This window comes from Schistocerca piceifrons, chromosome 4, assembly GCF_021461385.2.
Source record: "Schistocerca piceifrons isolate TAMUIC-IGC-003096 chromosome 4, iqSchPice1.1, whole genome shotgun sequence".
Classification (NCBI taxonomy): domain Eukaryota; kingdom Metazoa; phylum Arthropoda; class Insecta; order Orthoptera; family Acrididae; genus Schistocerca; species Schistocerca piceifrons.
The window spans coordinates 84208047-84232472 of NC_060141.1; the positions used below are offsets into that span (position 1 = coordinate 84208047).

The 24426-nt window shown below is 44.9% G+C and overlaps 1 protein-coding gene across 1 annotated transcript in view; it reads left to right on the forward strand.

Annotated features, from left to right (window-relative positions):
• The first annotated feature begins 1768 nt into the window (after positions 1-1768).
• The window catches only part of LOC124795617 (trypsin-3-like), a 145637-nt gene continuing 122979 nt past the window's right edge, over positions 1769-24426 (forward strand). The window contains exon 1 of the mRNA XM_047259689.1: positions 1769-1835. Coding sequence (XP_047115645.1) covers positions 1769-1835 — 67 coding nt within the window. The remainder of the gene's footprint in view (positions 1836-24426) is intronic.

Consider the following 24426-nt stretch of genomic DNA (forward strand, 5'->3'; position numbering starts at 1 on the left):
AACACAATACATTAATTTCATGTTTGTGCATTTCATTCCTCTCAGTCCCATAGAGAGACTAGAAATCTACTCTGTAGGAATCAGCATGGGTTTCGAAAAAGACGATCGTGTGAAACCCAGCTCGCGCTATTCGTCCACGAGACTCAGAGGGCCATAGACCCGGGTTCCCAGGTAGATGCCGTGTTTCTTGACTTCTGCAAGCGTTCGATACAGTTCCCTACAGTCGTTTAATGAACAAAGTAAGAGCATATGGACTCTCACACCAACTGTGTGATTGGATTGAAGAGTTCCTAGATAACAGAACGCAGCATGTCATTCTCAATGGAGAGAAGTCTTCCGAAGAAAGAGTGATTTCAGGTGTGCCGCAGGGGAGTGTCGTAGGACCGTTGCTATTCACAATATACATAAATGACCTTGTGGATAACATCGGAAGTTCACTGAGGCTTTTTGCGGATGATGCTGTGGTATATCGAGAGGTTGTAACAATGGAAAATTGTACTGAAATGCAGGAGAATCTGCACCGAATTGACGCATGGTGCAGGGAATGGCAATTGAATCTCAATGTAGACAAGTGTAATGTGCTGCGAATACATAGAAAGAAAGATCCCTTATCATTTAACTACAATATAGCAGGTCAGCAACTGGAAGCAGTTAATTCCATAAATTATCTGGGAGTACGCATTAGGAGTGATTTAAAATGGAATGATCATATAAAGTTGATCGTCGGTAAAGCAGATGCCAGACTGAGATTCATTGGAGAATCCTAAGGAAATGCAATCCGAAAACAAAGGAAGTAGGTTACAGTACACCTTTTCGCCCCCTGCTTGAATACTGCTCACCAGTGTGGGATTCATACCAGATAGGGTTGATAGAAGAGATAGAGAAGATCCAACGGACAGCAGCGCGCTTCATTACAGGATCATTTAGTAATCGCGAAAGCGTTACGGAGATGATAGATAGACTCCAGTGGAAGACTCTGCAGGAGAGACACTCAGTAGCTCGGTACGGGCTTTTGATGAAGTTTCGAGAACGTACCTTCACCGAGGAATCAAGCAGTATATTTGCTCCCTCCTACGTATATCTCGCGAAAAGACCATGAGGATAAAATCAGAGAGACTCGGCCCCACACAGAGGCATACCGACAATCTTTCTTTGCACGAATAATACGAGACTGGAATAGAAGGGAGAACCGATAGAGGTACTCAAGGTACCCTCCGCCATACACCGTCAGGTGGCTTGCGGAGTATGGATGTAGATGTAGACTCCAAGTTTGTGTCTCACACATTCATTTGTTTCTTTCTCTACCAATGCTACAGATACTACCGGTAATCGTACCATTTACTACTTCGTTTATGTACTGTGCCAAAACTACCGAATCTTCGTTTTGGTAGTACGCATTTCTACTCAAAACACATTTGACAGCGTAATTTTAGATCGGGTTTTTTTACCTGAATTGGCACATTTGCCCTTGTTAATCATCACTGAAAGCAAGCGGCATTATCACAGGAACACGCCACGCCACGTTATCAGTTGAGCGGGGAAGTCATATTCGTAATTCAGTGAAATGGATTAGCGATATCAGATAAGGAGACACCTTCCTCGTGAAAGGGGCTTCAGCGCGGGTGCTACCGGTGACATCCGCCCGCGAGCTGCTGAAGGTAGCTACCTGAGCTCTCGTTCGTAATCTGCGGGCGTCTCTCGCTCCGTAGATAAGAGGAAGCGTCGGACCCTGCCACTCTGCCAGTCCACACAGTCGCGCGGGGGAGAGATGGCGGCCTCCAGGCACTTCCAGCTGCTGGCGTCTGCACTGCTCACCTTGGTGTGCTTCCGCACAGGTGAGTTGACCATTCCAGGTCCCTCTCTCAGGGCCACATGCGACGCTGACCCGGGGAAGCCCGGAGCCCAGCTCTGTTTCGAGAAGGGACACAGTGCTCGATACTCACAAGGGGCCCGCCTGCCAATCGGATTTTTGTAACGTTTTGTATTTATGGTACGTGAAGTTCGAAACTCAAATAACAATTTCCCAAAGGAGTTCGATGGCGCTCTCCAAAATGATTAATGAAAAATCTCGTGTAAAGTTGTGAAACAAATACTAACAAAGAGATAGAGGGGCTGGCCAGTACTTACCTCAGCTCAGTACAGCCGATAGATACACAAAACAGAGCAGAAAATTTACGTATCCTAACTTTCGGAACTTTGTTCCTTCATCAGGGAGGAGAGAGGGGAAAAAGGGGAAGAAGGGAAAGTGGATTCAGTTACTCACAACCCAGGTTACGAAGCAACAGGGGAAAGGTAAACTTGAGAAAGTCATATCCCTGACCAGTCAAGCCCTGAAATGAGATCATACGTTGTCAATATCCTCCCCACACCACCCAGAGTTGCCTTTCGTCGCCCCCCTAACCTCCGTAACATCCTTGTCAAACCCTACAATATTCCCAGGCCACCTTCTCTACCCAGCGGTTCCTACCCCTGTAACCGACCCCACTGCAAAAACTGCTCCATGCATCCCCCCACAACCACCTACTCCAGCCCCACTAATAGTAAAACATACACAATTCAAGGCAGGGCCACATGTGAGACAACACATGTCATTTATCAGCTGACATGCCTGCACTGCATAGCCTTTTACATTGGTATGGCGACAACTAAACTGGCTGAGCGCATGAACGGGCACAAACGAACTTTCCGCCTAGGAGATGTCCAATACCCAGTAGCGGAGCATGCCCTCCAGCATAATTCTAGGGACCTAGGAACCTGCTACACCGTGCGTCCCATTTGGCGTCTCCCATCCAACACCAGTCCCTCGGAACTGCGGAGATGGGAGCTTGCACTCCAACACATCCTTTCATCCCGCCATCCGCCTGGACTGAGCCTACGTTAACCAACCTCACTCCCATTTACTCTTCTGTCTTCTCCTCTTTCCCTTTCCTCTTTAGCCGTTCACGTAACTTTTCATCCTACATAGTTTATACTACAGGGTGTTTCAAAAATGACCGGTATATTTGAAACGGCAATAAAAACTAAACGAGCAGCGATAGAAATTAACCGTTTGTTGCAATATGCTTGGGACAACAGTACATTTTCAGGCAGACAAACCTTCGAAATTACAGTAGTTACAATTTTCAACAACAGATGGCGCTGCGGTCTGGGAAACTCTATAGTACGATATTTTCCACATATCCACCATGCGTAGCAATAATATGGCGTAGTCTCTGAATGAAATTACCCGAAACCTTTGACAACATGTCTGGCGGAATGGCTTCACATGTAGATGAGATGTACTGCTTCAGCTGTTCAATTGTTTCTGGATTCTGGCGGTACACCTGGTCTTTCAAGTGTCCCCACAGAAAGAGGTCACAGGGGTTCATGTCTAGCGAATAGGGAGGCCAATCCACGCCGCCTCCTGTATGTTTCGGATAGCCCAAAGCAATCACACGATCATCGAAATATTCATTCAGGAAATTAAAGACGTCGGCCGTGCGATGTGGCCGGGCACCATCTTGCATAAACCACGAGGTGTTCGCAGTGTCGTCTAAGGCAGTTTGTACCGCCACAAATTCACGAAGAATGTCCAAATAGCGTGATGTAGTAATCGTTTCGGATCTGAAAAATGGGCCAATGATTATTTTGGAAGAAATGGCGGCCCAGACCAGTACTTTTTGAGGATACAGGGACGATGGGACTGCAACATGGGGCTTTTCGGTTCCCCATATGCGCCAGTTCTGTTTATTGACGAAGCCGTCCAGGTAAAAATAAGCTTCGTCAGTAAACCAAATGCTGCCCACATAACGCCGTCATCAATCCTGTGCACTATATCGTTAGCGAATGTCTCTCGTGCAGCAATGGTAGCGGCGCTGAGGGGTTGCCGCGTTTGAATTTTGTATGGATAGAGGTGTAAACTCTGGCGCATGAGACGATACGTGGACATTGGCGTCATTTGGACCGCAGCTGCAACACGGCGAACGGAAACCCGAGGCCGCTGTTGGATCACCTGCTGCACTAGCTGCGCGTTGCCCTCTGTGGTTGCCGTACGCGGTCGCCCTACCTTTCCAGCATGTTCATCCGTCACTTTCCCAGTCCGTTGAAATTTTTCAAACAGATCCTTTATTGTATCGCTTTTCGGTCCTTTGGTTACATTATACCTCCGTTGAAAACTTCGTCTTGTTGCAACAACACTGTGTTCTAGGCGGTGGAATTCCAACACCAGAAAAATCCTCTGTTCTAAGGAATAAACCATGTTGTCTACAGCACACTTGCACGTTGTGAACAGCACACATCACTTGCAGCGCCATCTGTTGTTGAAAATTGTAACTACTGTAATTTCGAAAGTTTGTCCGCCTGAAAATGTACTGTTGTCCCAAGCATATTGCAACAAACGGTGTATTTCTATCGCTGGTCGTTTAGGTTTTATTGCCGTTTCAAATATACCGGTCATTTTTGAAACACCCTGTATATACCTCTTTACTTCTGTATGCATCCTCTTTGGTTTGAAGCTGGCACAGTACTTACAGTAGAATATCTTTGGCTTCCCTCTGACACCCATGCTTCCATCTTTGCTACCCTCCCTGTTTACCTTTCCCCTGTTGCTTTATAACCTGGGTTGTGAATAACTGAATTCACTTTCCCGTCTTCCCCCTTTTTCCCCTCTCTGACGAAGGAACAAAGTTCCGAAAGCTAGGACACGCAAATTTTCTGTTCTGTTTTGTGTACCTATTGGCTGTACTGAGCTAAGTACTGGCCAGCCCCTCTATCTCTTTGTTAGTATCTGCTCTCAAAAATACCCGACCAAACTGCCTTTGAAATTCTTCGAGGAATTTTAATTTACTTTTAGTAAATCTGGTGACAGGACGCAGGAGTAGGAGGAGATTAGTATGTAACGTCCCGTCGATAGCGAGGTTATTAGAGACGGAGCACAAGCTCGGAGTAAGGAAGGATGGGAAGGAAATCGGCCGTGCCCTTTCAAAGGAACTATCCCGGCATTTGCTGAAACGATTTAGGGAAATCACCAGTACGCAGGGATCATTCGGTTGTGTACGGGGATGGTGATCAGGTAATACATAGCTGGTTCGAATCTCATTATAGTCTATTTTTCGTTTTATTTTTTTCGTTCATTTCTTATATCTACACTATTTAAACATAAAATTCATCAAATATATGCTAATTAACGCATATCTAATCATTTTTTTTGTAAAAAATGCACGTCTTTTTTTCTACTTACGTATTCCATGTAAAATCCCAGTTTTCATTGCAAATATAAGTTCTTAATTACCGATATTTTATAAAAAGGTTGCTAATAAATTTGTAATTTTTAAAAATTTGAACAGATTTGATCAACAATCTTTTATAAAATATCGATAATAAACAATTTCTATTTCCAATGCTAACTAGAACCTTGCGTGAAAAATATTTGAGCCGGCCGTTGTGGCCGAGCGGTTCTAGGCGCTTCAGTCTGGAACCGCGCGACCGCTACGGTCACAGATTCGAATCCTGCCTCGGGCGTGGATATGTGTGATGTGCTTAGGTTAGTTAGGTTTAAGTAGTTCCAAGTTCTAGGGGACTGATGAGCTCAGATGTTAAGTCCCATAGTGCTCAGAGCCATTTGAACCAAATATAATTTGAAACAAGAAGATATATATTTTTCATACAAATGATGATTAAATATGTGTTAATTACCATATATTTGATGATTTTGATATGTAAAAGATACAGATATTTGAACTGAGCGAAAAACAGAACTCCAAATAAGTGCTAGTAGGACTCACGCACCGAGGGTTCCGTATAAGTCATTCATCCCGGGAATGGAGAAATTTGGCGATTTTTGAATGTTATCGATATTGATACTGTCAAGTTATTAAAATATGCAACAGAAATGGCCATTCATTCGTACTGTATTGACATAGAAGCTTAAATGTTTTACACTGTAAAGGCACCATAGACCTTAGTATGTGGCATATGTTTCAACTTGATACGTGTTCCTGAGGAAAAAGGTGTCTTGACAGACGGACAGACAGAAATACGGACAACAAAGTGACCCTATAAGGGTTCTGTTTTTACCGGTTGATGTACGGAAACCTTAGAGACGAAAAAAATTGACCATCGCGAAATTCGAACCACCAATCTGCTGATTATCTAAATATCCCCACCACAGCCGAACAAGTCACGCGGTCAATCGCCAAAATTGCCTTAACTTCGAAGAATTAAAGGTCCTAGGAATATTTCATAATCGATTGTCTCGAGAATTTTTGAGAGTTGCTTCGAACTGGTTTGGGAAACCGGTATTTGAGTTCTGAACTTCATGCACCCTAAATGCAAAAAGTTACAAAAATCCGATGATGTATATCAACGCCTGTTTTTGTTAGGGCGTCGATTTAATTATCATTTCATTCTAGAGAAGCTGCACGGTCATCAATGGTATCTGTTCTTTCGGGAACAGATACTGCCTTCATATATAGTTAAAAAATGGCTAACCGGCCACTGACCTTGTGCAAACGCACACGCTATGCCCCAACTCGTATGGGACATCGTAGATTAATCTGCCACGAGTATGTAACGAGTGTGATGGGCAAACATCTATTACGTGCACTACGAATGTAGTGATGTGGACATGTTGGGAATGTGGGTCTCAAGGGGAGCGTGCAAGGGATAAGTACCTGCAGTAGCACTATGCTCTGTGCCCTCAGTGGCTCAGATGCAGCAAACAAAATCGAACAAAAATGAGAACAATTATAAAAAATCATGGACAGAGCGTCTGCCATGTAAGCAGGAGATCCGGGGTTCGAGTCCCGGTCGGGGCACATATTTTCAACATGTCCCCAATGATGTACACTCCTGGAAATGGAAAAAAGAACACATTGACACCGGTGTGTCAGACCCACCATACTTGCTCCGGACACTGCGAGAGGGCTGTACAAGCAATGATCACACGCACGGCACAGCGGACACACCAGGAACCGCGGTGTTGGCCGTCGAATGGCGCTAGCTGCGCAGCATTTGTGCACCGCCGCCGTCAGTGTCAGCCAGTTTGCCGTGGCATACGGAGCTCCATCGCAGTCTTTAACACTGGTAGCATGCCGCGACAGCGAGGACGTGAACCGTATGTGCAGCTGACGGACTTTGAGCGAGGGCGTATAGTGGGCATGCGGGAGGCCGGGTGGACGTACCGCCGAATTGCTCAACACGTGGGGCGTGAGGTCTCCACAGTACATCGATGTTGTCGCCAGTGGTCGGCGGAAGGTGCACGTGCCCGTCGACCTGGGACCGGACCGCAGCGACGCACGGATGCACGCCAAGACCGTAGGATCGTACGCAGTGCCGTAGGGGACCGCACCGCCACTTCCCAGCAAATTAGGGACACTGTTGCTCCTGGGGTATCGGCGAGGACCATTCGCAACCGTCTCCATGAAGCTGGGCTACGGTCCCGCACACCGTTAGGCCGTCTTCCGCTCACGCCCCAACATCGTGCACCCCGCCTCCAGTGGTGTCGCGACAGGCGTGAATGGAGGGACGAATGGAGACGTGTCGTCTTCAGCGATGAGAGTCGCTTCTGCCTTGGTGCAGGTGAGCGCCACAATCAGGACTGCATACGACCGAGGCACACAGGGCCAACACCCGGCATCATGGTGTGGGGAGCGATCTCCTACACTGGCCGTACACCACTGGTGATCGTCGAGGGGACACTGAATAGTGCACGGTACATCCAAACCGTCATCGAACCCATCGTTCTACCATTCCTAGACCGGCAAGGGAACTTGCTGTTCCAACAGGACAACGCACGTCCGCATGTATCCCGTGCCCCCCAACGTGCTCTAGAAGGTGTAAGTCAACTACCCTGGCCAGCAAGATCTCCGGATCTGTCACCCATTGAGCATGTTTGGGACTGGATGAAGCGTCGTCTCACGCGGTCTGCACGTCCAGCACGAACGCTGGTCCAACTGAGGCGCCAGGTGGAAATGGCATGGCAAGCCGTTCCACAGGACTACATCCAGCATCTCTACGATCGTCTCCATGGGAGAATAGCAGCCTGCATTGCTGCGAAAGGTGGATATACACTGTACTAGTGCCGACATTGTGCATGCTCTGTTGCCTGTGTCTATGTGCCTGTGGTTCTGTCAGTGTGATCATGTGATGTATCTGACCCCAGGAATGTGTCAATAAAGTTTCTCCTTCCTGGGACAATGAATTCACGGTGTTCTTATTTCAATTTCCAGGAGTGTATATCAACGCCTGTTTGCACCTAGGATGTCGATTTAATTATCATTTCAGTCTGTTAACAAAGTTTCAAGAACCGGCTTTAAATGATTACTGCGGAAAATAGTCCAGTCGTTGTCATAATGCGTAAACGGAGCTGTTTGCATGACGTCCGAAAGGGCATGATCATTGGTTTTGCGCCGGGGGGGGGGGGGGGGGAGGAGGGGGAGCTTTTCCAAAATGGCTAACTGTGTAAAATGTTCACGTGCCGCCGTGGTTAAAGTATAGCGTGCATGGCAACTGTGGTGCATCACAGACAATAGACGACAAAGGTGAACAACGGCTGCGGAGATGTGTACGGGCGAATAAACGTGCAACTTTTGAGCAATTGACCGTCCAGATGAACCAAGGGGCTACCAACAGCGTCTCCTCACCGACCGTTCAGTGGACATTGTTGTGTATGGGCCTCTGCAGCTGGCGCCTGGTTCATGCACACCTGCTCACTCCTCTTCATCCCCGACGACGGTTGGGATTTGCGCACGAATACCGCAACAAGACGTCCACTGAGTGGTGATAGGTGGCCTTTTCAGATGAATCATGTTTTACGCTCCATCGACAGATGGCCATTGGCATATATGGCGTGAAACATCTGAAAGCAAACACCCTGATTGCGTTTTGGTCTAGGGAATGTTTTCGTGGCATTCTCTGGCTTATCTCGTCATTCTGGTTGGCACAAAGGACCAATGCAAGTACCTCCCTACCATCTTGCATCCAAACCTCGTGTTATTACAAGGTGTTCTCTTCCACGCAATGCACTACTGGTTGCGGAGTATATATGCAGATATACACTACTGGCCATTAAAACTGCTACACCAAGAAGAAATGCAGATGATAAACGGGTATTCATTGGACAAATATATTATACTAGAACTGACATGTGATTACATTTTCACGCAATTTGGGTGCATAGATCCCGAGAACAACCACCTCTGGCCGTAATAACGGCCTTGATACGCCTGGGCATTGAGTCAAACAGAGCTTGTGTGGCGTGTACAGCTGCCCATTCAGCTTCAACACGATACCACAGTTCATCAAGAGTACTGACTGGCGAATTGTGACGAGCCAGTTGCTCGGCCACCATTGACCACACGTTTTCAATTGGTAAAGGATCTGGAGAATGTGCTGGCCAGGCCAGCAGTCGAACATTTTCTGTATCCAGAAAGGCCCGTACAGGACCTGCAACATGCGGTCGTGCATTATCTGGTGAAATGTAGGGTTTGGCAGAGATCGAATGAAGGGTAGAGCCACGAGTTGTAATACATCTTAAATGTAACTTCCACTGTTCAAAGTGTCGTCAATGCGATAAGAGGTGACCGAGACGTGTAACCAATGCCACCCCATACCATCACGCCGGGTGATACGCCAGTATGGCGATGACGAATACACGCTTCCAATGTGCGTTCACCGCGATGTCGCCAAAAAAGGATTCATCCGAAAAAATAACGTTATGCCATTGGTGCACCCAGGTTCGCCGTTGAGTACACCATCGAAGGCGCTCCTGTCTGTGATGCAGCGTCAAGGGTAACCGCAGCCATGGTCTCCGAGCTGATAGTCCATGCTGCTGCGAACGTCATCGAACTGTTCGTGCAGATGGTGGTTGTCTTGCAAACGTCCCCATCTGTTGACTCAGGGATCGAGACGTGGCTGCACGATCCGTTACAGCCATGCGGATAAGATGCCTGTCATCTAGACTGCTAGTGATACGAGGCTGTTGTGATTCAGCACGGCGTTCCGTAAAACCCCCCTGAACCCACCGATTCCATATTCTGCTAACAGTCATTGGATGTCGATCAAAGCGAGCAGCAATGTCGCGATACGATAAACCGTAATCGCAATAGGCTACAATCCGACCTTTATCAAAGTCGGAAGCGTGATGGTACGCATTTCTCCTCCTTACACGAGGCATCAAAACAACGTTTCACCAGGCAACGCCGGTCAACTGCTGTTTGTGTATGAGAAATCGGTTGGAAACTTTCCTCATGTCAGCACATTGTAGGTGTCGCCACCGGCGTCAACCTTGTGTGAATGCTCTGAAAAGCTAATCATTTGCATAGCACAGCATGTTCTTACTGTCGGTTAAATTTCGCGTCTGTAGCACGTCATCTTCGTGGTATAGCAATTTTAATGGCCAGTAGTGTAGAGACAGACCTCCGACTTTCCGAATTCTTTGTCGAGCCACCGTGCTTGCAAAGTCAACTTCTGACCGCCATGGTACGAAACCAAAATAGGCCTGAATGTGTTCCTGAGAAATCTCACCGAAACATCATCAGTGTGTGCTGCAGGACCGAATTGAAAAGCTGTCACTATACCCCGGACATTTGTGATGGTCGATATGTTAGGCGAATGTGAAGACCAATAAAGCATGGGACCCGTCGTACTTCAGAAACGCTCGCACATTTTGTGTTACATGTGGCCGTGCATAGTCATGCTGAAATTTAGTTTGTGTACTTGCCTGAAAGACGGACTCTACAAACTTGCTGACCTTGTGGTTTTTGTTCGTATTAGCTTCAATAGGTAGAATTCGAGGTCTCAGATTGTAAGTGATCCAGACGTAAATAAGAGTGCCTACAAGGTTGCACACACTTTGTCATAAATGATGTTGATCGGTGTTTGTAATATCCACATACCTGGATCTGCAGCAACACACTCACCAAAAACAGCGTGCGTTCACGTTAGAGGCACAGGTAGGCATAGAAATTACTCACTTGAAGCTGTGCAAAAACTTTTTGTCTATTGAGACTAGAAGAAACAAATGTAAATGTGGGCTGCACTGTTATACTGTTATTTGTACTGTAATTGTTGCCTTGTTGGTTTCCATTGTTCGTGTTACATGACAAGTACAGTTTTGCAATGTGTAAGTGTGATCTGTTAGGGTTTCGGAGATATGTAAGAAAACGCGAGAAAATACTGACCCTACGACTAGTCTTAGAAGATAGGTTAAAGAAAGGCATACCTACGTTAACAGCATTTGCAAACTTAGAGAAATATTTCAGCATCGTTGACCAGCATACACTCCTCGAAATTCTGAAGGTAGCAGGGGTAAATTATATCTTGTGCAAAAAAAAAAAAAAAAAAAAAAAAAAAAAAAAAAAAGAAAGAAAAATGTTCAAATTTGTGTGAAATCTTATGGGACTTCACTGCTAAGGTCATCAGTCCCTAAGCGTACACACTACGTAACCTAAATTATCCTAAGGACAAACACAAGCACCCATGCCCAAGGGAGGACTCGAACCTCCGCCGGGACCAGCCGCATAGTCTATGTGCAGGAAACAGACGGCAGCTGTAAGCAGTAGTTGAGAAGGGAGTGGAAACAGAATTGGAACATATTCACGGTGTTATTCGATCTGCACATGGAGCAGGCAGTAAAGGTAACCAAAGAAAAATGCGGAGAAGGAATTAAAGTACAGAGAGAAGAAGTAAAAACTTTGAGGTTTGCCGGCGACATTGTAATTCTGTGAGAGACAATAAAGGACTTGAAGGAGCAGTTGAACAGATTGGACAGTGTCGTTAAAGGAGGATACAGGATGAAAATCAATAAAGCAAAACAAGCGTAATGGAATGTAGTTGATATAAACCAGGCGATGCTAAGGAACTAGGTGAGACTACGAGACACTAAAAGCAGCAGATGAGCTTTGCTGTTTGGGTAGTAAAATAACTGAAGGTGGCCGAAGTAGAGACGATACAAAATGTAGGGTGACAATGGGAAGAAAAGTATTTTTGAAGAAGAAAAATTTGTTCGAATAAAATTCTAAGTGTTAGGGAGGCTTTTTTGAAGGCATTTGTCTGAAGTGTAGCCATGAATGGAAGTGACACATGGCTGATAACCGTATCAGACAAGAAGAGAACGGAAGCTTTTAAAACATGGTTCCACACAAGAATACTAAAGATCAGGTGGGTGGGTTGCGTAAGTAATGAGAAAGTTCTGAATATAAATAGGGAGAGAAGAAAGTTGTGGTATAACTTGACTGAAAGAAGAGGATCAGCTGATATCAGCTGATAGGACCTATCAAAAAATCATCAGTTTTATACTGGGTAAAAACTGTAGGCGACTAAGAAGCGAATACAGTAAACAGATACAAATACATCTGGATTGCAGCAGTCACTCGGAGAGGAAGACGTTTCCACAGGACAGAGAAGGATGGAGAGGTGCAGGAAATTAGTCTTCAAACTGAACATCACAACAACACAAGTATATTTTTGTTCTGATGCGCACAGTTCATAACTGCTTAGTGACATTCCGTTTCTGGACAAGAGGCGCGAACAATCGGCACGACGCGCCGGCCGCGGTGGCCGTGCGGTTCCAGGCGCGGCAGTCCGGAACCGCGGGACTGCTACGGCCGCAGGTTCGAATCCTGCCTCGGGCATGGATGTGTGTGATGTCCTTAGGTTAGTTAGGTTTAAGTAATTCTAAGTTCTAGGGGACTGATGACCTAAGATGTTAAGTCCCATAGTGCTCAGAGCCATTTGAACCAATCGGCACGACGCGGATTAATATAATCTCCAAGACAAGATAATGAAACGTATGCTCAACAACCTCGTGGAATTTTACTATTTGACTTACACTTCCTCTTGCGCTAATATTTCACACGAAAGCATAAATTCCTCACGTGCTCAGGCCTCAGTATATGTTATCTCTATGACACAGCACCAGTTCTCGAAGGTTTTCACAACGAAACTTTGTCTCGAAACCTGGCAGAAAATCCTAAGAGATTATGGCCGTACTTGAAGTATGCTAGCTACAAGACCCAATCAACGCCATCTCTGCGCGATGTCAATGGAAATACCATCGACGACAGTGCTGCATAAGCAGAGTTGCTAAACAAAGCCTCCTGAAATTTCTTCACCAAAAAAGACAAAGCAAATATTCCAGAATTCGAATCAAGAACAGCTGCCAACTTGAGTAACATAGAAGTAGATATACTCGGAGTAGTGAAGCAACTTAAATCACTTAACAAAAGCAACTCTTCCGGTCCAGATTGTATAACAATTAGGTTCCTTTCAGAGCATGCTGGTATAATAGCTCCATACTTAACAATCGTATACAACCGTTCCCTCGACGAAAGATCCGTAGCCAAAGACTGGAAAGCTGCATACGTCACACAAATATTCGAGAAAGGTAGTAGGAGTAACCGCTAATTACAGGCCATATCGTTAACGTCGATATGCAGCAGGATTGTGGAACATATATTGTGTTCGATCATTATCAATTACCTCGACCAAAACGGTCTATTGACACACAGTCAACACGGATTTAGAAAATATCATTCTCATGAAACACAACTAGCTGTTTACTCACACGAAGTATTGAGTGCTATTGACAAGGGAATTCAAATTGATTCCGTATTTCTAGATTTCCAGAAGGCTTTTGACACTGTATCACACAAGCGGATTGTAGTGAAACTGCGTACTTATGGAATATCGTCTCAGTTATGTGACTGGATTTGTGATTTCCTATCAGAGAGGTCACAGTTCGCAGTACTTGACGGAAGGTCATCCAGTAAAACAGAAGTGATTTCTGGCGTTCTCCAAGGTAGTGTTACAGGCCCTTTGCTTTTCCTCATCCATATAAACGATTTAGGAGACAATCCGAACAGCCGTCTTAGGTAGTTTGCATACGACGCTGTCGTTTATCGACTAAGAAAGTCATCAGAAGATCAAAACAAATTGCTAAGTGATTTAGAAAAGGTATCTACACTATGTGATCAAAAGTATCCGGACACCCCCAAAAACACAAGTTTTTCATATTAGATGCATTGTGCTGCCACCTACTGCCAGGTACTCTATACCAGCGACCTCATTAGTCATTAGACATCGTGAGAGAGCAGAATGGGGCACTCTGCGGAATTCACGGCCTTCGAACGTGGTCAGGTGATTGGGTGTCACATGTGTCATAAGACTGTACGCGAGATTTCCGCACTCCTAAACATCCCTAGGTCCACTGTTTCCGATGTGATAGTGAAGTGGAAACGTGAAGGTACTCGTACAGCACAAAAGCATACAGGCTGACCTCGTCTGTTGACTGACAGAGACCGCCGACAGTTGAAGAGGGTCGTAATGAGTAATAGGCAGACACCTATCCAGACCATCACACAGGAATTTCAAACTGCATCAGGATCCACTGCGAGTACTATGACAGTAAGGTGAGAAATCTTGGATTTGATGGTTGAACGGCTGCTCATAAACCACACATCACGCCGGTAAATGCCAAACGACGCCGCGCTTGGTGTAAGGAGCGTAAACATTGGACTATTGAACAGTGGAAAAACGTACTGTCGAGTGACGAATCACGGTAAACAATGCGGCGATCCGATGGCACGGTGTGAGTATGGCAAGTACCCGGTGAACGTCATCTGCCAACGTGTGTAGTGCCAACAGTAAAATTCGGAGGCAGTGGTGTTATGGTGTGGTCGTGTTTTTCATTGAGGTGGTTTGCATCCCTTGTTGATTTGCGTGGCACTATCACAGCATAGGCCTACTTTGATGTTTTAAGCACCTTCTTGCTTTCCACTGTTGAAGAGCAATTCGGGGATGGCGATTGCATCTTTCAACACGATCGAGCACCTATTAATAATGCACGGCCTGTGGCGGAATGGTTACACGACAATAACATCCTTGTATTGGACTCGCCTGCACAGAGTCCTGACCTGAATCTTACAGAACACTTTTGGGATGTTGTGGAACGCCGACTTCGTGCCAGGCCCCACCGACCGACATCGATACTTTTCGTCAGTGCAGCACTCCGTAAAGAATGGGCTGCCATTCCCCAAGAAACCCTCCAGCGCCTGATTGAACGTATGCCTGCGAGAGTGAAAGGTGTCATCAAGTCGTAGGGTGGGCCAACACGATATTGAATTCCAGCATTACCGATGGAGGGCGCCACGAACTTTTAAGTAATTTTCAGCCATGTGTCCGGATACTTTTGATCACATAGTGTATTTGGTGCAAAAATCGGCAGTTGACTCTAAATAACGAAAAGTTTGAGGTCATCCACATGAATGCTAAAAGGAATCAGTTAAACTTCGGTTACACGATCTAAAGGACGTAAATTCAACTAAATACCTAGGAATTACAATTACGAACAACTAAAATTGGAAGGAACAAATAGAAGATGTTGTGGGGAAGGCTAACCAAAGACTGCGTTTGTCGTGTGGCGTAGCCTATTAGACAGTACGTGGCCTATTAGACAGTACGTGGCCTATTAGACAGTACGTGGCCTATTAGACAGTACGTGGCCTATTAGACAGTACGTGGCCTATTAGACAGTACGTGGCCTATTAGACAGTACGCTTTTACGTGTATCGTGCAAGGCTCGCCCTCATTTAGTCTGTACAGCAGTTTCTTGCTGTCGTCCTCAGATATGGGCTTATTGCAAAATGACACCATCCCTAGTTTGGAAGTATTTTATGACGTGCGGTAGTAATGACGTACAATGCCCCATTTGCTTTAATGGATTGAAAACGGGAGGAGGCACAACAAACTCCGTATAAAGAGAATGCATCCACAATTTCCCATGGAAGAGAAGGTAAATTTTATTGATATAGCTACCTATAATTTTATTGATGTGTTGTAAAGTTTGCATGAGTGTTGAAGCCTTAATTTTATGGTTGCTTCAGGGTGAATAATTGATTCCATGCAAAAGTGACGATACACGTAGGTCATCAGCTCTCTCTCGCCGTCGTTGCGCCCACCTCCTTCATTTTCGCCATCTTGTCTGGAGACACTGAGACCGATTTCAGCCACAGCCTCAACCTCAAACTGATCGAGATCTCCTTCTCCTTCACCTTCATTGGAACTTGTCAATCTTTCTTCCAAGTCTACGTTCAATTTTGGAAATAAGAACAATAAGCACCCGTTATTTCAGTAACCGGTTATTTTGAGTGGTCAGGTTAAACTGGAGACGAAAACAACCGCTATAACCGAGACTTGTTTGTTGCAGCTATAACTGTCATCCCTAGTGTAATACATGTGTCTACAGAGTAGTGTTACGTTCGTGTTGCAAGATGATGCCGAGAGAAAGAAGAGGGAGAAATTGGCGCCGGCACATGCCCTATGCCTCTCTAATAGCAGCAAGGGGCTTTCGAGCTTCGCGTCCCCATCAGGCAGACGGATCACCACTAAACAGTGTCACATGCCTTCCCTTCACGAGATACTGTGCTGAAGTTTGAAATTTAATCCAGAACGTTGCCGCAAAGGCTGGTAATCAGGAACTTTATGCCACCACCTCTCCCCCCCCTTTCCTGACCAAATACTGGCAGTGGAAATTTCCTCCACACCACTAGGGTTCGAATGGCCGTACCTCTGACTCGAACACCACCGCACATGTGTGCATTACTGAGCTCGGCCATGGTGGTGGGGTATCCTTGCGGTATGGTATCCAATGCCAGCCCACACTGTAACGTTTACCTTTACGCCAACAGTGACTGATAATTTTTGGTTCGATCCAAATGACATTTTGAGTGAATATAGCTTTATAGAATTGTTATTAAGATAGTTTATTTATTGTGGCACTTCCTTTATTAGATGAATGATTTAGTTTAGTTGAAAGTACTTCAACCTTCAGTTACCGGACGTGTAGTAAAAATTAGATTTTTCTCCGGTGAGCCGGCGCTGTAAGCGGACTGAAATAGGAATCACCTGGAAATATTACTTAACCAGACTAAAGATCATGGTTGGTGCCCGAGAACACAAATTCCACACAGCAATTACAAAATAATAAAAACTACGTACAGCACTCAATCTGTATAAATAAAAATGTAAATATTCCTTTGTTAAAAATCGTAAGTAAAAATGTAATACAAATAATATGCAAGTTTACATACCTTATGACGCGTCAGGAAATATACAAAAACATGTGGGTATTTCAGTGCAATGTTGTGTCAGAAGTACAAAGGATCTGGTGAAGAACTTGCGGAGATTTAAGATTTTGAGCAAACGAACGTGAGGTTTTATATATATATATATATATATATATATATATATATATATATATATATATTGTTTTAACTTGAGACGACTAAATGTGTCTGAAACGAAGCGTCTTACGAAGAAAATATTTTAGGTGAAAAGCTAATATTAGTAAAGGGGACACCAGTCAGTGCTACAACTGACAACCTCCTAACCACCCCTCCTGCGTGGGCGGGGTCAATTTTTATTTTTAATTGGAACCCCCCTCCAAATTTTCATTGCATATTCTGGTTATACGCAAACAAATACGTAGGGTTTACTCAAACCATTATTTCCTATTCTTGGCGCTGTAATCTACAAATATCAAATGTGCCTGTTTTTGTAGTTAAGAATTGACGCATTTGATTCCACAATTCATTTGCGATGTAAATGTAAACTTTTGTGTTCTGGCAGTAATAGTGACGTTAACACGTAACATGAGTGTTGCAAAAGTTATTCTACACTACAAATAATACGGTTAGGCATTGAAATGCAGTTAAGCTACTTCTATGGTAATATGGTTTTCTGTTCCCTATGGCGTTGATTGTGCAGAGTCCTCAAACCATCGGAAAGCTTGGTTTCGGCGGCCATGCTCGAACCCCACCATCAGGGTGACTGATTTCGGTTTATGTTTCCATCCAATGGCCGTAACTCACGCACTGGCCACAGAATACAAACCATAATTATTGCAATAAGATATAATGTCCATGAAGTGAGTGTGGCAGGCTCACCTGCCGTGAATACTGACCGAAATCAGGCACTGCAATGGTGGAAGGCAAAGGGTCTTATCGATGTCAAGCGTTCCGATGGGAACAGAAAACTATTGCATCTACGTCATTGTTCCTGGACCACGCTAAATGTAGTTTCTAACCAGGCATTAAAACGGATAACCATACCGTACTGTATAATCAAATTTGAAATACGAAAGTAAATTTCGATCACAAATATCAACCGTTAGAACGCAAAGGGTTACTTTTTCTTCGCAAATGAAATGTAGAATCAACTGCGTAGGTTCTTAATTGCAAAAAAAAAGCCACACTTGACAACTGTCGATTAGAGCGCCGTCTACCGCAAATGAAAAACAACGGTTTGAATAAGCCGTTCGTAGTTTTGAGCGTAGAATCCGAATATGCAATAAATATCGGTGGGCCTCCGTTTGAAAATACAAAGTTGACCCCTCTCAAGTAGGAGGGTGGGTTTTGAGGTGGCCAGTTGTAACGCAGACAGATATCGCCTTTACTGCTATTAACTTTTCACTTAGAACATTTGCTTCGTACGATGCCTCGTTTTCGACATATTTAGTTGCCTCAAAGATAAATCAAACATCCTTTATGTAAAGATATACAGGGTGTTACAAAAAGGTACGGCCAAACTTTCAGGAAGCATTCCTCACACACAACGAAAGAAAATATGTTATGTGGACATGTGTCCGGAAACGCTTACTTTCCATGTTAGAGCTCATTTTATTACTTCTCTTCAAATCACATTAATCATGGAATGGAAACACACAGCAACAGAATGTACCAGCGTGACTGGAAACACTTTGTTACAGGAAATGTTCAAAATGTCCTCCGTTAGCGAGAATACATGCATCCACCCTCCGTTGCATGGAATCCCTGATGCGCTGATGCAGCCCTGGAGAATGGCGTATTGTATCACAGCCGTCCACAATATGAGCACGAAGAGTCTCTAAATTTGGTATCGGAGTTGCGTAGACAAGAGCTTTCAAATGCCCCCATAACTGAAAGTCAAGAGGGTTGAGGTCAGGAAAGCGTGGAGGCCATGGAATTGGTCCGCCTCTACCAATCCATCGGTCACCGAATCTGTTGTTGAGAAGCGTACGAAAACTTCGACTGAAATGTGCAGGAGCTCCATCGTGCATGAACCACATGTTGCGTGGTACTTGTAAAGGCACATGTTCTAGCAGCACAGGTAGAGTATCCCGTATGAAATCATGATAACGTGCTCCATTGAGCGTAGGTGGAAGAACATGGGGCCCAATCAAGACATCACCAACAATGCCTGCCTAAACGTTCACAGAAAATCTGTGTTGATGACGTGATTGCACAGTTGCGTGCGGATTCTCGTCAGCCCACACATGTTGATTGTGAAAATTTACAATTTGATCACGTTGGAATGAAGCCTCATCCGTAAAGAGAACATTTGCACTGAAATGAGGATTGACACATTGTTGGATGAACTATTCTCAGAAGTGTACCCGTGGAGGCCAATCAGCTGCTGATAGTGCCTGCACACTCTGTACATGGAACGGAAACAACTGGTTCTCCCGTAGCACTCTCCATACAGTGACGTGGTCAACGTTACCTTGTACAGCAGCAACTTCTCTGACGCTGACATTAGGGTTATCGTCAACTGCACGAAGAATTGCCTCGTTCATTGCAGGTGTCCTCGTCGTTCTAGGTCTTCCCCAGTCGCGAGTCATGGGCTGGAATGTTCCGTGCTCCCTAAGACGCCGATCAATTGCTTCGAACGTCTTCCTGTCGGTACACCTTCGTTCTGGAAATCTGTCTCGATACAAACGTACCGCGCCACGGCTATTGCCCCGTGCTAATCCATACATAAAATGGGCATCTGCAAACTCCGCATTTGTAAACATTGCACTGACTGCAAAACCACGTTCTTGATGAACACTAACCTGTTGATTCTACGTACTGATGTGCTTGATGCTAGTACTGTAGAGCAATGAGTCGCATGTCAACGCAAGCACCGAAGTCAACATTACCTTCCTTCAATTGGGCCAACTGACGGTGAATCGAGGAAGTACAGTCCATACTGACGAAACTAAAATAATCTCTAACATGGAAATTAAGCGTTTCCGGACACATGTCCACATAACATCTTTTCTTTATTTGTGTGTGAGGAATGTTTCCTGAAAGTTTGGCCGTACCTTTTTGTATCACCCTGTATAACGTATGGCGCTCCAATAGTTATAGAGAAGCGCGCGAATTTGAATGAAACGTTATGTGTAAGAGCGCTCGTTTTTATATACCTACTAGAGCGCCACACGTAATATCTGAATATATACACGTGACACTTATAGGGGAAATCTATAGAAAATATAAATGTTCGTTTATGGATTTACAGCATGCTGATTTAATTGCAGGACAGCAACTTGCGTTAACTAGTTCGATACAGAAACGGCCAGTGTTGTAAGGTTAACTTTTTATCTAATTGATGACTAGTTTCGGGTTACCAGAATGAGATTTTCACTCTGCAGTGGAGTGTGCGCTGATATGAAACTTCCTGGCAGATTAAAGCTGTGTGCCGGACCGAGACTAAAACTCGGGACCTTTGCCTTTCGCGGGCAAGTGCTCTACCATCTTTTTCTTTTTTCGTTGGTGATCGTTATGTTTGGCCGTTGCGGACGTCATATGACATCCGTTCAAGTTCGTTTGTTGATCGTTCCACTCAGTTTTTTACTACAGAGGCCAAGGTGCTCTCAGACCGGACACGCTGAGCTACCATGCCAGCTACCGTCTGAGCTACCCCAGCACGACTGACGCCCCGTCCTCACAGCTTCATTTCTGCCAGTACCTCGTCTCGGTCCGGCACACAGTTTTAATCTGCCAGGAAGTTTCAGTTTCGGGTTACTTGAATCCTTTTTCAAATTATCAAATGGTTCAAATGGCTCTGAGCACTATGGGACTTCACAGCTGAGGTCATCAGTCCCCTATGAACTTAGAACTACTTAAGCCTAACTAACCTAAGGACATCACGCACATCCATGCCCGAGGCAGGATTCGAATCTGTGACCGTAGCGGTCGCGCGGTTCCAGACTGAAGCGCCTAGAACCACTCGGCCACACCGGCCGGCTTCAAATTATCCAGACAAACAAAACAGTGTTTTCCGGAATAGCATATAACGATGTCAAGATTATACATATTATACATCCACCTATAACAAAGTCAACAAGCGGCCCTGGTTGGTGCGGAGCTTGAAGAAGACTTTTTGGATGCCACACACACTAACCCGAAAGATAACTAAGTTGCTTATTGTCGACATTAGGTACAGAATTGCATTTCCGCAGTAACCCAGAGGTAAACTAGGACTCGAAAATGAACTGTAAAATAGCAAATAAAATATTAAAAGCTGCGATGTTGCAGTCAACTTTTGAACTGAGCCGTTTCATTATTTGGTACCACATTTATAGACAATATTATTTTTGTTGAACTGCGAAGGCATGTTTAGTTAGAGGAAAGTATTATAAGAGATGATCTTTACCCTATTAGTTTCGTCTTTTAAAATTCTCGGAGAAAAGTGGTATGGAATGAAAACGACTGGCGTGTGTATTTTTAAGAAGCTTGTTACGCGGGTATCGATTGCGAGACTCTGGGACGAGAACGTGCCTCGCTGGGACCTCCCAGACGAATGGCGGGATCAGAGCCGCCCTCCATCACTGGTGGATCGCGCAGGCGCGCTCGTTCGCTGCCCCGAAAACTCCCGCCTGCTTGCAAGACCTCGTAATCTCCAGATTTCTCTCGTCTGCTCTGCTTTCATTCTTCCTAGACCAAGAAAAGTCTCGAAGGTTCAGGAGTCTTCTGCATACGACAAGAGAGTGACAGTCAACGTATTGCTGCGGATAGATTTCCAAGAAGGCTTTTCTGATGGGAATTTCTTATACTGCTAACCCAGTGGCAAGCTACTTTTGCTTTCGTGGAGTGGTCTTACCTCGTTACTACCACATGTACAGGGTGTTCTATCTACGACGCAAGCGATGTAGACCGAGCGGGATGCAGGCGTGGTTAGGCACTGGAAGGCGATTGAAATCTCACTGCACCGCCAGGATTTATGTTTTCCGTGATTTTTCTAAAACTCGTTTGGTGAGTCAGTAAAATGCTTCTGGGTGTAAGGCCGCCTTGTCATCAGGATCTTTTGATGAACCCATTTACCATGAACTTAATGAAGATCCGGCGGCCAAGACAATGAAATCGACGCAAGCGCTGCTGAAGCAAACGAGGATGATTTTTGACACGACCTTAAGACTCATTCCACAAGTGCCACGGTTACCAAGAATATATGGTGTACCAAAGATCCACAACGAAGCCTTTCCTTTACGACCGATAGTGAGCAGTATTAACTCACCGACCTACAAATTAGCGAAAGACTTGGCTCCGAAGCTTAGACATTTGGTGAGTCATACAGATTCATACGTCAAGGACTCCACCTATTTTATAGCACTTTTGAAAGAAAAGCGTATCTCAGTTACGGATTTGATGGTCACTTTTGACGTGAAGTATTTGTTCACGAATGTACCCGTGACGGACACCATGAACATCTTAGAGGGTCGCATGGCACCTAACATCTCCTAGCTAGTGCGCCACTGTTTGACGACCTCCTATTTCAGGTGGAAAAGGGATTTTTATGAGCAGACGGACGGTGTAGCTATGGGTTCCCCTCGTTCGCCTGCCGCAGCAGACATTTTTATGCAAGCGTTCGAAGAAACAGCAGTCCAATCCGCACCATTACGCCCAGAATGCTGGCTACTATATGTTGATGACACCTTTGTTATCTGGCCACACGGAGAAGAAGAGCTTCAGAACTTCCACGAACATCTCAACCTGAAACACAGCAAAATCCACTTTACCATAGAGATATAAAAGAACGGGGTATTGCCTTTTCTCGACGTGGAAGTTTACCGTAAGCCAGACGGGAAGCTTGGACACAGAGTTTACAGGAAGCCCACCAACACGGCAGGTACCTGCATGCATCCTCCCCCCACCATCCTCCGCAAAAGAATTCGGCCCTGCAAGCTTTAACTAAGAGAGCCTACAGGATCAGCGATGAACGCAACTTGCAAGCTGAATTACAGAACCTTAGGTCCATTTTTGGAGCTAATGGCTACGACATGAGGATGATACACAGAACCATGGTGCCGAAGGAGGAGGGCAACAGGGAAATGCAGAACGAAGCACAGAACACCGTCGTGCTACCAAATGCACAAGGGGTTGCTGAACGTCTGGGCAAAATTCTCCTTCGGGCAGGCATTAAGCCGATTTTTCGTAGCAACTACAAAATAAAAGACATTCTGGCTCTACGAAAGATACAATTGACATGTTTCATGCCACCGGCGTTTATGAAATCGGGTGCGAATGTGGACTGGTGTATGTAGGTGAGACTGGGCGTCCAATAAGAAAAGGTTAACAGGAGAGGTATATCCGTCTCAAACTATCAACAAATCAGCCGTGGCAGAACATCAGGAACAGTACAAGATGAAGATCGAATTTCGAGAGGCCCGCGTACTGGGGAAATACCCGTTTAGTTTGAGGAGGAAGATTAGGGAGGCTATAGAAATAGCCAAGCGACCCGACAATATGAATAGAGAAGACGGGTACAGACTTCCAGAGTCTCGACTGCCAGCAGTGACAGCTTTGCGGGAGGACAGCTCTCGCAAAGCAACAGGCGCGCGGCAGGCCACAGCGGCGGAGGGTACACAGAGCGCTGACGCGGCATAGTCGATACTAGGCAGTTAGTAAACAACGCTTCGCTGTAGTCGCCGCACAGTTTCCTATTCGCCGATTTCCACCAATGGCAAGATTAATGCGATTCTGTCTGTTTTAATTATTCGAGAGTTGACCGTCTGGTTTTAAACTTTCTTTGCTTTTTGCGTTAATTTGATTGGGAAACCGTTGAGATTGAACTTAACATGTACATGGGTGGACATGGGAAATGAAAGGTTGCAATAAATTTTTCATCTGTGATTATTACTTTGCGTATGAAATATTCTGTTGCAGATTAATAAAAATGAATTTCTTTGAATATTCCAAAATAATTGTTCAAGTTTTACTTTCATTAAAGTACTAAAGCTGTTTGTGCAAGAATGAAAATATTATTGTCCATCGAACTTAGCAAACATTTTCACGTTGCAGTGGATTTTTGTTTAACTGAATATATCCCGACTAGTTTTGAAGCATGAAAATGTTTTCTTTTTTTATATTGCTAAGCTCTCATGAAAATTATCCACTTTACGATATGTTCAGAATTGATCACTTTTTTGAATGAAAATTTACAAAAGCTACAGCTTGTATCCACCTGTGAATGCACAAGTTAAAATCTACTATTTCTTTTTATTCTGCGTCTGGAATGCTGTGAAAAGAAACACTTTATTATTTTCGTTTACCTCTACCTGTACCCTTTTTAGAATGTGGTCGTTATTGCCATCGTATATTTAAATCTGCCGCTGCTGCAGGCTGCTCGCTCGCGGCGCAGCTCCGCACT